General features: G+C 40.8%; 1 protein-coding gene across 8 annotated transcripts in view; it reads left to right on the top strand.

The window, feature by feature from the left end:
* Window positions 1-15,013, top strand: part of RAPGEF4 (Rap guanine nucleotide exchange factor 4) — a 328,719-nt gene that overhangs the window by 224,749 nt on the left and 88,957 nt on the right. For 5 of the 8 annotated variants that reach the window (XM_027964848.3, XM_060411104.1, XM_060411107.1 and 2 more), the window contains 2 exons: window positions 10,509-10,562; window positions 10,878-10,984. In XM_027964848.3, coding sequence (XP_027820649.1) covers window positions 10,509-10,562; window positions 10,878-10,984 — 161 coding nt within the window. Of the gene's footprint in view, window positions 1-2,355; window positions 2,409-10,508; window positions 10,563-10,877; window positions 10,985-15,013 lie in introns of all 8 variants that reach the window. The other 3 variants (XM_027964849.3, XM_060411105.1, XM_060411106.1) reach the window with 2 other exon arrangements.

The following is a 15,013-nucleotide window of genomic DNA, read 5'->3' as shown; positions in this document are numbered from 1 at the left end:
CAGTGAATGAGGGTCCCTGTTGCTGTACAAACTTGTCAGCATTTGCGCTTGTCAGTGTTCCAGATTTTGGCCATTCTAATAGGTGTGTGAAGTGAAGTGAAGTCACTCAGTCCTGTCCGACTCTTTGAGACCCCATGGACTGTAGCCCACCAGGCTTCTTGGTCCATGGGATTTTCCAGGCATGAATACTGGAGTGGGTTGCCATTCCCTTCTCCAGGGGATCTTCCCGATCCAGGGATTGAACCCAGATTTCCCGCATTGTAAGCAGACGCTTTACCGTCTGAGCTACCAGGGAAGCGTGGTATCTTTTTGTTTTAATTTACATTTCCCTGGTAACATGTGATGGGGAGCATCTTTTCATTTGCCATCTGTATACCTTCTTTGGTGAGGTGTGTGTTAAGGCCTGTAGTCCACTTTTTTAAACAGCTTGTTTTCTATTTCAGGGTTGAGAGTTCTTTATGTAATTTGGGTGACAGTCTTTTATGATAGGTGTTTTTGGCAAATATTTTCTCCCAGTCTGTGGCTTGTTTTCTGATTCTCTTGACATTGTCTTTCACAGAGCAGAAGATTTTTGTTTTAATGAAAATTCAGTTTATCAGTTATTTCTTTCATGGCTTATGTGCGTTTGGTATTGTATCTAAAAAGTCATTGCCAGACTTCCAGGTTAGTGAACACATAGAGATTCCAGGACAGTGGTACACCCAGAGAGGGTATGGAAACTCTTCGCCACTTCCCTCATACCCTGCGCTATGTATCCTTTTTGCCTGGCTATCCCTGAGTTATCTCCTTTCATGATAAACTGGTAACCTAGAGATCCCAGGGCATGGTGGGAAGACAGGTGCTCTGAGAGCAGACAGTCTTGGGCTTCAGTCCTGTACCCCTGTTCACAGCACTGAGGCACCCACTGACTCTCTCACTGTCCTCCATTGTAGGATCCTTGGGTGATCTGTCTAGTATATAGAAAATAATCGATAGATGATAGACACTCTAGATTGGCTGACCCAACCTGAGAAAAAAGGGTCATTGCCATATCCAAGGCCATGTAGGTGTTCTCCTATGTTACCTTCTAGGAATTTTATTTTAGCTTTGTATTTTATGTTAATTTATGTTTATTTTGAGTTACTTTTCGTGAAAAATATAATATCTGTGTCCAGATTCATTTTTTTTTTACATGTGGACATCAGTGGCCCTGGCACCATTATTGAAAAGACTACCTTTGCTCCATTGTTTTGTCTTTGCTCCTTTGTCAAAGATCAATTGACTGTATTTATGTAGGTGTATTTCTAGGCTTTCTGTTCTGTTGATCTATAGGGCTGGCAAAAAAGTTTGGGTTTTTCCATAACATTGTACAGAAAAACCTGAATGAACTTTTTGGCCAACTCAATATCTGTCTTCCGCTGATAGCGCGCTGTTTGGCTCCAGCAGCTTTATAGTAAGTCTTACAGTGGAGTAGCATCAGTGCAACTTTGTTCTGCTCCTTCAAAAATGTGTTGGCTATTCTGAGTGTTTTGCTTGTCTATATCAACTGTAGAATAGGTTTGTAAATCTCCGTGGTACCTTGCTAGGTCCAGGTTTTTGAACTCTTAGCTTTTGGTGGGGTTGAATCTCTAAAGAGGCTGGGCTGGTGGCTCCAGCACTGTTAGGTGTATGGCCTGCCTTCTCCAATTCCCATCTGCCTTCTGCTCTTCCTTCTCTGAGGCTGGTCTATGGAGGAAGGAGAAGGAAGGAAGATGTTTCTTTAAGTTTTTCTTTCTCTGCTTATGTTACACAATGTATTTTTGCATATTGCCTACTTTTTGTTAGTATTACTAATGGAATACTGCTCCATAGTTAACATGTTAACCACAGTTCATTTGAATTTCCCCTCTTACAATCCCAGAATTTGTGTCATGTCTGAGTCTGGCTCTGATGTTTATTTTCTCTCTTCAGATTCTGTTTTTCCTTGACTTCTAGCATGCCTTGTAATTTTTGGTTGAAAGCCAGGCATGATGTATTGGGTAATAGAAACTGAGATAAATAAGCTTCAGAGTGAGGTTTTATGTTAATCTGGCTGGGAGTTGGGCTGCGTTTAATATCTGCTATAGCCATATAGATTCCAGAGTCTTCTGATTCCTCTAATGTCCTCGTTTAAGTGTTCTCCGCTATGTTCGGGCTTCCCTAAGATCTCCTCCTGAGATAGAGTCTGGATAGAAATCTCTTTCAGCTGTAATCCACTGTGTTATATTGGCATGGTGAGGGGCATTTGTGGGAAGGGCAGTCCTATAATCTTATGGTTAAATCTCAGTCATTTGGTAGGCCTGTGTCCCTGCAATGGGACTTTCACAACTGTTTCTTAGCAGCTTTTTCTTCCCTTAGGTGAGACAGGAAGGCTGGAGGAGGCTAGAGACAAAGAAATGCCCTTTCCCCAGGTAGGATAAAACTCTCAAAGTCCTTGGAGAGTAGGTTTGGCTATGTTATATTTATTTGGATATATATCATAATGCTCACTCTTCTCCTCCCCCTGCCAGAGTCATGAGAATTGTCACCATAAGACCCTTGTGGTGTTCTTAAGGGTAAAACCCACAAACTTGTGGGCCCCACCTAAGATCACCCCCCAGAAGTTTCTCAGTCTCAAGCTACTCCTCATTCAACCTCCATCAAGTTTCATTAAAATTACCATAATTAAAAGATAAACTGAGGCATAATAAAAATGTTAAGAGTTTATTTGAGCAAAAATTGATTCAAATCTGGCATCACCAAACTGGAAGTGGTTAGGAGGACTCCACCAGTGGAAGCTTGAGGAGTAATTTTATAGAGAAAAGGAAGCCAAAATTAGGAAATTACTGATTGGCCAAGTGTAAAGCCTGCTTGGCTATGGTTGGTTGTCCTTGAGTTTCAACCTTAGAACCCTGAGGCAGTTACACGCTGAGATTTTGGGTTGCTTACACAGGCCTCTAAGCATTAGACCACGTCAATCTAGTAGCCTCCTGGTTTAATTTAATTTAACACTGTTTAAGAATTCCTACTTATATATGACTCCCAATCCAGGCAGATGAATGTCAGCCATGACTGGATTCTCCTATTTTGCCAGATTTCAGGGTGACAGTTTTCTTGACAGTCAGTTCTCTGGTGAACCTGAGAGAAGTTGTTATTTTTACTTGTTCAGCTTTTTCTTGTAACAGCAGAAGTGACGGTTTTTACAAGTTGAAGCTGAAACTGGAAATCTACAAGTCAATTTTGAATTAGGAAAAACTTAAAAACAACAACAATCAAAAAAACAACAAAACCCATTGATAGATGCCAAAGAGGTCTACAGATGAATTTTCCCTTGTTTAACAAATGGGAAACTTACAGAGTTATTTCAGAGTGATGACATCGGTATGAGTCTGATTTAGTTCTTTTAATTTCATCTGGTCAACCAAAAAATGGTACTCATCATAACTATTGTGAGACATACATTTCTTTTTTATTTATTTTTAATTGGTCAAAAATTGCTTTACAATTTTGTGTTAGTTTCTGCCATACGACAATTATATTTAGTCATAATTATATATATCCCTTCTTTCCTGAGCCTCCCTCTCCTCTCCATATCCCCCAGCTCTAGGTCATCAGAGAGCACCAGGCTGGGCTGCTGCATTATTTAGCATCTTCCTTCTACCTATTTAACACATGTGAAAGTGTTCATCGCTCAGTTGTACCCAACTCTTTGTGACCCCATAGACTGTAGCCTGCTAGGCTCCTCTGTCCATGGGATTCTCCAGGCAAGAATACTGGAGTGGGTAGTTCTTCTGTTCTCCAGGGATCTTCCTGACCCAGGGATCAAACTCAGATCTCCTGCATTGCAGGCAGACTCTTTACCTTCTGAGCTACTAGGGAAGCCTGATTTTACACATGAGAGTGTATATATGTCAGTGCAACTTTCTCAGTTTGTCCCATCCTCACCTTCCCCTACTCTGTCTCCAAGTCCATTCTTTACTAGGTTCATGAGTACCGCTTTTCTAGATTCCATATGTATGCAGTAATATACGATACTTGTTTTTCCCTTTCTGACTTACTTTACTCTGTACAAGAGGCTGTAGGTTCATCTGCCTCACTACAACTGACTCAAATTTGTTCCTTTTAATGGCTGAGTAATGTTCCATTGTATAAACATACCACAACTCCTCTATGCATTCATCTGTCAATGGATCTCTAGGTTGCTTCCCTGTCTTGGCTATTGTAAATATTGCTGCGATGACTATTATGGTACATGTCCCTTTTAGAGCTGTGATTTTCTCAGGGTATATGCCCAGTAATGGGATTGCTGGCTTATGTGATATATTTATTCCTAGGTTTGTAAGGAATCTCCACATTGTTTTCCATAATGGCTATTACCATTTACGTTCCCACCAACAGAGCAGGAGGGTTCCTTTTTCTCTATGTCCCCTCCAGCTTTTATTATTTTTTATGATTTTTTTTGATGATGGTAGTTCTGATTGGTGTGAGGTGATACCTCATTGTAGTTTTGATTTCCATTTCTCTAATAGTGAACGTATTGAGCATCTTTTCATATGTCTATTGGCCATCTGTATGTTTTCTTTGGAGAAAAGTCTGTTTAGGTCTTCTGCCTATTTTGATTAGATTTTTTCTGATATTGAGCTATATGAGTGTCTTATATATTTTGGAGATTAACCCTTTGTCAGTTTCTTCGTTTGCAATTATTTGAGAAAATAACTGAGAAAATGGGAGACCATTCTGAGGGTTGTCTTTTCATCTTGTTTGTAATTTCCTTTGCTGTGCAAAAACTTTTAAGTTTTATTAGGTCCCACTTGTTTATTTTTTATTTCCATTAATCTAGGAGGTGGGTCATAGAGTACCTTGCTGCAATTTAGAGACCTACATTTCTAAGACTTCAGTTGTATTTTCCCATAATGCCAAAATAATGGAATGTAACTCCTAAAAAGCATATCATTTTCACTAAAAAAAATTAAATATGTTTCTTCTTACTTCCTAAAGATTTTCTCACCTGAACTGAGAAGAGATGAATTTAAAATCCATGTATTCATTGACTCAGATTCTCAATAATTGTTTAACTCATAAAAAGTTCTACTTTCCCCCAAAGATCTAGGGCACATTTAGACCAGGTACTTTATCAGAGTCTGTCCTTTAGCCGAGCACATTGCTCTGCACACAATATGCCTTCATTAAATACGTGAATTGGATGTGGGCTTATATGACTTTTTATTACGCTGGGTTGCCAGAGTTCTGCCATGAGCTTTGTGTCCCAATCTACCTTGTTATTCTTATCTCTTGGCTTAAAATGCTGTGCCTTGCAAAAGGCTTCTATGAGCAAATACTGGAGTAAAAGAATTACACCCTTTGAAAAGGGCCTGAATGTGGTTTTTCATGAGGCCTATTACAGTGCCTTATACCTCATTATGATCTACTGGGGAGTTATTGTGCATCTTGTAATAGAGGCTAAATTCGTATTTTCATCACCTGATTAGTATTTCTAAATTGGCTCTGGTGCCAAAAGAAATATTTTCCCTTACTGCCTCTCCTTTTCAGTAGTAATATAAACATAATAAAAAGCACTAGAATGCATCTCCTCTCCAGAAACAAACGAAAACCAATTACGGTCACTCCTGAGGGAAGTCTTCAGGGGAGAAAGCCAAGAAAAACAGAGAGAAAGCTGAATACCTCTGCCTTTATCTGTCCTCTCTGCCTAGCTTTTGAGGATCATGTTTTCACAGCCCAATTCAGATTCTTTCGTACTCAGGTAGGGAGGAAGAATTTTTGTCCTCAGAACATGATTGATGTATTTAAATGTATGACATTTAATGGGAGAGGGGGTCTGTTTCTTCATTTGTGATATACATTTTCTGGCTTTAAATCAAACTATAGAGCAGTCCTGGGAACCAGCCCAGGAAGCATCAGTGAAGGTCCACTCTGTGCTACCCACTGTCCAACTTCCTTGCCGGAGCCCAGCAGGAAGTGTGGCTGGGAATATATGGAGTAAGAGAGGGTGAGAGAGCTGGAGTGGAACAGGGGCAGCCCTACGCCCACTCTGTGGTCACAGCAAACACCCTCTGTGGGGGTCCTGGGCTGTTTGTCCTCTAAGCAATACTTTGCCCTCTCTATGCTCCATTGTGCATCACAGGGAGGCTGACCTCTACAGGTCCTTGGTTTTGCCTTTAGGCTTGGTTCTCTAGCTTTTATCATCTCAACAGGCTCCTCCTTTCTCTCTTCTGTTTAGTCATTTATAAAATGAAATTCTTTCCCTTATTTCTCTGGTTTATGGTTAGAGGGAGATTGAATGCGGGACAGTCTTGCGCTCGTGTGCCTGGTCCTCTAGGAAGGGATGACCCTCGGAGATCCAGCTCCCACCAGACATCTGACTTTGGCTCTAGTAATTCTTCCTCCTCCTCCTGTCCCCACTCCTGAGGGCTACCTGCTTGGCTAGCATCCAGGTGACTTCCTCATCGTCTCTTTGGCTTCTTAGCTCTTCCACCACCTGTGAAGCTAGTTCCTAGGGTTAAATTCCCTCCACAGAAATAGACTGCTCTCCGTTTACCTGCTTGGACTTTGACTGCTACCTGTGTTCCTTATATATTTGTCTCAGCCCTAGAAGGGCAGTTCCTAGATGCCAAATGTTTCATTTTCACAAAGTTGCTTTTTAAAAAGTCAGTTCAGACCAAGCATGGTACATGATGCTAACGTGTCATCTCAGTAGGACGTTGTGAACACTCATTTCTGGAAATACATAAGATTGAATCTGATTCCTAACAACCAAGAAGGGTGTAGAAGCATTTTTCTCAGTGAACTTTAATTCAACAGAATATTATCTTTCCCACAGTGTGAGCCGTGATGTCTGTAGGAGGAAAGAGCAGGTGGCGTGGGTTCCTGCAGCGTAGACACTGCGATAAAACTGACATGGATTCACCTCCCAGCTCTTCCAGGTGTTAGCTGTGTGAGCTCAGGCCCATTATGTTGCTGGCCTTCATTCTGTCAATAAAATATGGGTGTAATAAGAAGATAACCCGTGTGAAAGGCTGACACAGGAAATCCTTGATCCTATTTTTGGGGCTGCTTTTCTTGTTTGGATTCTCACTAATCTCCACATTCCTACTTCATTCCCTCTCCTGTTGTCCTTCATCATTTATAAACTGAAATTCCTGTCCTCATTTTGCTAAAGCTCAGCTAAAGTGAGGGCTTCCCAGTGCTATAGAGCCCACCTGCCAATTCAAGTAGATGTAAGGGATTCCAGGTTCCATCCCTGGGTCAGGGATATCCCCTAGAGGAGGGCATGGCAGCCCACTCTAGCATTCATGCCTGAAGAATCCCATGGACAGAGGAGCCTGGCGGGCTACAGTCCATAGGGTCACAAAGTCGGACATGACTGAAGAGACTTAGCATGCACACAAAAGTGAAATTCTCAAAAATAAAAACTTTACTTGAAAGTGAAGGGAAACTAACAAGGAAACAAGTAGGCAGATACAAAAGCAATAAAGTCACAGTCACTGTGTAAGGGACTCCTGAACAGGCATTGGCAGTGACCTTGTGCCCCAGGGACCCAGCCTACCTGTCACAAATGCCCCCTACCTCACAGCACACAGCTGCTAGGCACCAACATAGCTCTTAGGACCTAGAGACTTGCCTAAGTGAATACAGAGTCCCTTTCAAAAACGAGTTTTTATCTCCCCCTACCACCCAAATAAAACTTTCTCTGCTTTCATGCTGCATTTGTTCCTTGGAGGCTTAATTCAAATAAAGAGACTATTCCCCTTCTCAAAGGATCTATTCATTATGTTGCCTCCAAACCTGAAACCTCTGAGCCAGGGAAGGTTCTGAGAAAGCTGCCTTTCAACAGATTAAACAGCCTCTTGGTCCTGGAACTGACACTAAGATTAGCTTGCTAAAAGGAAATCTTGTGTATGTTTTGCCCTGTTAGAAGTTGCAAATCAAAGGAACAATATTTGTTGAAGTCCGATGTTTCCCCAGCTTTGGTAGTAGTTTCTTTTCAGAGTTCCAGGAAAGCAAAAAGGGAACTGTCCTAACAAATAGATTACCTAGGGACTACTTGCTAGCATTTTGTTTATATGTAGTCATTTCTATAGAAACAAAAAGATGCAGTCCTCAAATAATGTTTCATAGTGCCTACCAAAGAATAAACACTCATCATTAACTCTCGAGCATGGGCATCTTCTTGACCTCTGGCTCAGCCAGCCTCTCAAAGACCACTGCAAAGGAAAAATAGATTTTTTTCCCCCCCCATAGAAAAGAAGCTTATCCTATACCTGTCTACTCTAGACCACATATACCTGCACTTCTCTTTCAAGACAGGAAGAAGAAATGGGTTTCTGCTATTATTTTCAAGAAAAACCAGAGGCTTCTACAGTCTGGGTATATAATCAGGCACGTATAACCTAGACATATGCCAACCTATGTAATGTAAAGAGACAAGATACAGGAATACTGGAAACTCACAGCTCAGAAATAATCAAGAGTTTTGATTGCACACATTTCCAGGGCCCTTATACATGCTGGTCTCCCACTTTTGAACATGTTTCCAGGTGATTTGGCATCACAGAATTCTCTCCTGTCTTTTTTGAGGAGGTGGTACAAACACGGGACTCTGAGCTCATGATCCCTTTCCTATGAAAGGTCTTCCATAAAAGACTGGGCTATGTCAGAACAAAGTCGGCTCTGTTCAAAGCTGCTGTTGAATTGGACCATATTGACATTCCTTGGTCTATGCTGGTTGCAAACAGAATGCTGCTAAAATACTATAACATTGTTTGACATTTGTTCTCTAGTGATTTCAAGAGGGAAAAAATGTCTACTAGATGCCAGCAAGGTGATGAAAATGTTTAAATTCAGAGTAATTTCATTGTAAACAAATCTTTCTGTCTCATCTATGGTTTTCTTAAAACATAGGATTCTTTTCCCTTTTTTTCTTAATTCTGTTGTAATATTAAAAGCAGCAGCTCAGTTGGAATTTACTGTTGATAAAAAAGGTGTATGTTTATACATGCATGTCATGAATATGTTTATGTACATATTTAAAATTAATATTGATTTTTATTTTCCCCATTGATTATATTTTTTAATTGGGACAAAGGAAAAACCTACTAATTTATTTTCAGTGTAATGGCTTCTATTTGCAAAAAGTAAGGGTGATTAGTGTAAAGTATAATAATCTGTTATTTTTCTGTGGCTGCTGTAACAAATTGCCACAAGCTTAAAAAAACAGAAATGAGTGACCTTATGGTGCTATAGTTTAGAAGTCTGAAATTAGTCTCTGGGCTAAAACCAGGCCCATTCCTTCTGCAGCCTCCAGAGGAGGCTCATGATTATACATTGTTTTGCCTTTTCCATGTTCCAGAGGTTGCCCTTGTTCCTTGGCCCGTGGCCACCTCCACCAGCAGAGCCAGCAAAATCAGGCTGAGCCTACTCCCCCTATTATCTCTCCGGTTCTAACTCTTCTGCCTCCCTTGTCCATCTTTTAAGGACCTTACAATTACATTGGACCTACCTAGAAACATCAGGATGATCTTCTTATTTTGAGCCTTAACTTAATCACATCCACAGAGTCCCTTTTGCCATGTAATCTAATATATTCACAGGTTCCGAGGATAAGGACATGAACATCATCAAGGGCTATTATTCTGCCCACAATAATCTTGTACGTAAATCTGCTGTCTTCTCTGACCTTTTGGAAGTAGCAAAAACAGCATTGTATTGATGGTTCTACCAGTCTTTGATGGAATGTGTCTTTCTCTGTTTGGAAACACCATTACCAGATATTTCAGAAAAAGAGAGCAAAGAAGATTAAGCAGGACTAGGGGACTCAGCTGTGTAGCTGTATAGCAAGTCATTTCCCTGGAATTTCAATTCAGCACCTTCATCTGAAGAAATGTGAATAATTATAAGCGCTTTCTCTAAATCCTAGAGCTGTTCTGACAGTCACAGAACCTGAAAACTTTGTATACCATTTTGCAAATGGAAGAGATGGTAGTCTAGCTGCCCCAGTGGGTTCAAGGAATGTGAGTGTGTTAAACCATCAAGAAGCATCATTTAAAAATTAAAACTTTCTAAAAATACAGATTTCAGGAAAAGAATCTTAACTGCATGAGAGAGGATGAAATCACTCATTTCCATTCTTAAACAATCCTATCTCGCTGTCCTCTGAGATAGATCATTTTAATCTCTTTTCATGTTTATCTTGTTTTGCTTTTTCTTCTGCCCTGATGTTTGTTATGCTTTGAGTAGATCTTGATTCCCTCCTCATTAAGCCTACAAACATCTAATCATTCCTGTTTGTTTTTTTCATTTTTAATAATTTATATTTAAATTTTGGCAAATAGAGTGGTCTAACCTTGCCCTTTGAATGCCTGTGCATTCAAGTTCTTTAGGCAGATTTTATCTCTTGTTTTTTTAATTCTATTTTGAGTTTTATAAAAATAGATGTTTCTTATTATCCCCAACCCATAATTTTCTTTAGTGAACTTTTGTTTAATTTTCTTTTGCCTTAACATTTTATTTTTCAGACACCTCTCATTGAACCTCACGTTCCTCTTCGTCCTGCTAACACCATTACCAAGGTAATGGGATGTAGGTGGGTTGATGAGCCATCAGAGCTAGTTTCTTAAGTAACTATGAGAAGTGGTCCATATATCAGAGCAGCACATCAGGAAACTGCGAATACACTTTCTAGAAACAATACATATCAGTGTGTCTCAGTTCTCAGTATAAAACAGTGACATGTCACACAAGTGAACAATGCATATGTGTGAATGAATTGTATTTTTCAAGCACAGAGTCAGATTGAAAAGTGATTTAAAGATTTATCTCGTTTGTTTTCCATCTATAATCTCTCCTCCTTTTATTCCCCCTCCTCTCACTTGATGAAAATTCAGGTTCCTTCAGAGAAGATCCTCAGGGCTGGAAAAATTTTACGAAACGCCATTCTCTCTCGAGCACCTCACATGATAAGAGATAGAAAATACCACCTAAAGACATACAGGTATGTGTGATATGAATAGTGAAATTACAACAAACTTATGTTTCCCTGTTTTCCATCTACAGGCAGCATGTTTTATAATCCTCCAGGTTTTAGAATTTCTGAGCTTACCTTGGATCCTCACTTAACTCTAATTAGCCTTGATATTCTGAGGAATTACTCCTAAACTAATTTGCTTAGACATTGGTTTAAATGTGAACAACGAAAAGAAAACTTTTATTTCTGTTTGCCAGTATATTTAGGAAAACTGCTAGATTTACATGAGATTCAACTAACATTTACTGAGTGTTCGTTTATACTTGAAGCCCTGAACAAGAAAGACCACTCTCCATACATTATCTCATTTCATCCTCATCACAGCCTATAGGGTAGATACAGGGCCATTTTTCAGATGATGACTCTGAGACTCAGAGAGATTAAATAGTTTTCCTTGATCAAGTCACAAATCCAGTGAGTGGCAGAGCCAGGATTTAAACCAAGGTTGATGGACTTCTAAGTTTCATTCATTCTACACATTTGTTAAGTACCTACTGGGCATCAAGCATTATTGTGTTTCAAACCCTAAGGATACAGGAGGGAAAATAATACAAAGTGCCCTTATACGTAATTTACTTTCTAATGTAGGATTTCATTGTAGTATGGGTATAGTAAGATAGTCAACTCTTTCACACCTCTAATCGTACAGAATAAAGACTCATTATGGCTGCCACTGGAGTTAAGAAATGATAAAGACTGGGGCCATGTGATTTAGTTGACCTTCTGAGATGGCTGAACCATAGTGCGTCAATGAAGGATTCATGTCTCACCTTTAACTTGATTTTATCAATTCAAAAAGGATTCAGGAACTAGAATGGCCTGTTTATGGCACATAAGCCTTCACTCTCTCTCCCTGCACCTATGATTCAGACTCATAGTCCTCTTTCAGCAATTGTAGGGCCCTCTTTCTCATTTAGCCTAGACATGATCTCAGAACCCATTAGACTTAGCGTGAGTCAAAACCTATTTGATTCACATGAACCAAATTCATAAGACAGTGGAAAGCTAGAATACAAATTTTAAAGTTACCACAAAGGATATATATCTTTCTAGCGATTGTCAACCATGCTAGAACCTATAAAATTATTCCTGACTCACCCTACAGTGAGTATATTGCCTCAAAATCCAGTCTCTTCCCAAGGAAAGCTGGAAATGAATACCAAATTCTTCCTCTTAGGATCACTTTTTCTGCTTTCCATGCAAACTAACACTCTTCTGCTTGCATTTGTCATGAATATGTTTATAAGACCAAAACGATTTGTTACATTTATTTTTTTTTTTTAATTTGTTGGCCGTGCTGCCGGGCATGTAGCATCTTAGTTCCCCGACCAGGGATTGAACCCACGCCCACTGCATTGGAAGCGCAGAGTCTTCCCTGCTGGACCACTAGGGAAAGCCCTATTTGTTACATTTAGAATGGCCTCTTCTTAATAGAATGCTGGAATTCTATTTGATGGGATTTGAGAAACATTTTAATCAGTAGCATGCTCCTCTTGGGACATGTTCCATCTCTAAGGACAGATTGCTCCTCTTGCCCTTATAATAATGAATATTTACCCGCTACCATTTTGGATGATTACATTTGGAAGCCTTTCCCTTCAACTCTGGAAGTTCATCCTTTTTTTTTTTTAAGTCTATGGTTCCTACACACCGCTATAATTTTGAGGGAAGTAGAGGTTAAAACACCTATCTATGGCCTCAGGGAGAGAGCTCAATCTCTTTAACTAATCAAGTGACTCTCAAAGTCTCATACAGCTGAAGGACCTTTTACTTTTTAATTTCTTTTCCTTAATTTAAAATGTGATTATGGTTTCCCAAGTGTTGACTTGCGCTAGGGAAATTCCATTAAAGATGTCATCTTTGGTGACAAATATTGGAAACTAGAAGTCAGAAACCATAATCTCTTTCTTGCTGCATAGTAGTAAGATTTTAAACCCCTGAAACATAGGTGTTAAGTCTATTCCACACCCTATGACGAAAATTAATGATCTGTTGATAATGACCCATGAGGCATGGTTTCTTTTTCCTGCAGGACATTTTGAGTGCCTGGCCCCAGATCTTGGTTCCAGTTTCGTCCCCTCCCCCACTCCTGCTTCTGCCCCCTTCTATCATCACAGCAGCGTTAGGGGTCGAAGTCTCCCCAGATGCAGTGTCACCCCCAGTGATCACCACACCAGAGGTCAGCTGTGAATATTAAAATAACTAAATGTCATTAATCGAGAGGAAACCCATGATTCCTCAGCTACAAGTGGCACAACCGTGTGTCTTTGTTCTGACTACAAGATCCTTATACCCTGTCCCAGGGCCCCAAAGCCCTGGGATCATCTCAATTCCGTGTGCTTTTTTTAGTAAAAGCAATCATTGACTTAAAAGCCACATTAAATTGATTTTTTTTATACTTTTACATGACTTTTTTCATTAATAAATTCTCAAATTAGAAGAGGAACATGACAGATCATACATTTAGTTCAGGACGAAGAGTAACTAGGTGCCTCTTTGCCCACTGAGGCTCTGATGTGTAATAGTCTGTAATCAGAGCAGTCCTGGAAATCTAATAGCCTTCACAGGACACCTTCCTTAGGTGGTGGGTCAGATCCAAATTAGAACACCCCAGGATCTCTGATAGATTTCAGAGTTCCTAGAATCTTCGAAATGGACATGGCCTTCGAGGCCATCTTTTCCTCCTCTTTTCTTTTATAGATGAAAAAAAAAAATTAAGAACCAGAAATTTGAAATGATATAGACAGTCATGCAGCTAATACATAGCAGACCTGGTGCTGGATCTCATGACTCCTCCCGGGCTACGCTCTTCCTAGAATGGGCCAGCACCAGGAATCCCCTCCAGTTCAACTAGAGAGGAACTCCCTGGGCTGCAACCAGCCTCAGTGCCTCAAAGATGGCAGCATCCTCCGCACAGGAGGTGAGGCCACCAGTGACCTAGATCCAGCTGTGGGCAGCCAGCTGCTTCTGCCCCTTAGGGTTCCTCCCTCAGACGATGTCATCCCATTTCCTCCACTGAATAGTCATGCCACAAACACTCCTCTCCCCACAGAAGTTTTCCAAACGTGTGTATGTGTGTGGTTCTGTGCTTCCTAACTAATGCACATATTAATAGTTTGCCCATCCCGACCACCTGACCCCCGAGGGGCGTCATAGTGATGAGTATGTGCCTGTACAGAAAGCATTTGGAGCTCTTCAGATGACAGGCTCTGTCGAAGTGCTGATGTTCATTACATCGAACTTTTTTTTCAAAGAGATTTGCATCACTAATTGCTTGTTTCTCCCAACACCCCTCTGAGGAAGCTCAGTAGTATTACTTGAAAATAGAAAGTGGTATATAATTTTGCACTTATCCAGAGCCTGTCACAGAACACCTCCTAGGGCCTCACAAACCTTAACTCATTCCTCACAAAGCTCAGCGGAAAGAAGTCAGAATTATGCTTTGCCTTCATTTGACTTCCCTGGTAGCTCAGAAGGTAAAGAATCTGCCTGCAATGCAGTAGACCCAAGTTCAATCCCTGGGTCGGGACTATCCCCTGAAGGAGGGAATGACTACCCACTCCAGTATTCTTCCCTGGAGAATTCCATCCTCAGAGGAGCCTGGCAAGGTACAGCTCATAGGGTCGAAAAGAGTTAGACACGACAGAGAGACTAACACTTCATTTGACCCTGAAATTTTCTGGGACCAGCTTTAGAGTTTCTGGCCCTGGGATTCACTTGCCAGATCATGCTTCTTGCCTAGCAACACTTCTGACTCCCCTGGGGCTGCAACTTATGATGCTCTCGATGTTTAGCCCGCCTTGCCTAGAAGGTTGCCTGTGAGTTGAGTGGTCTTATTGGTTTGTACAATAGTTTGAGAACCTGTGGCCGTATCATGTGGGGCTTTGTTTGCCAAAGGGTAGAAGGGCACCCCGCCCTTCAGGAGGGGCTCCTCTCAGAAGCCGTCTCCCATCCTTCATCTGCGAGTGGGTGACCTCCCCTCCTTTGTGTCCCGCC

This window comes from Ovis aries, chromosome 2 (genome assembly GCF_016772045.2).
Source record: "Ovis aries strain OAR_USU_Benz2616 breed Rambouillet chromosome 2, ARS-UI_Ramb_v3.0, whole genome shotgun sequence".
Lineage (NCBI taxonomy): Eukaryota > Metazoa > Chordata > Mammalia > Artiodactyla > Bovidae > Ovis > Ovis aries.
This window is presented reverse-complemented; position numbering and strand designations above follow the sequence as displayed.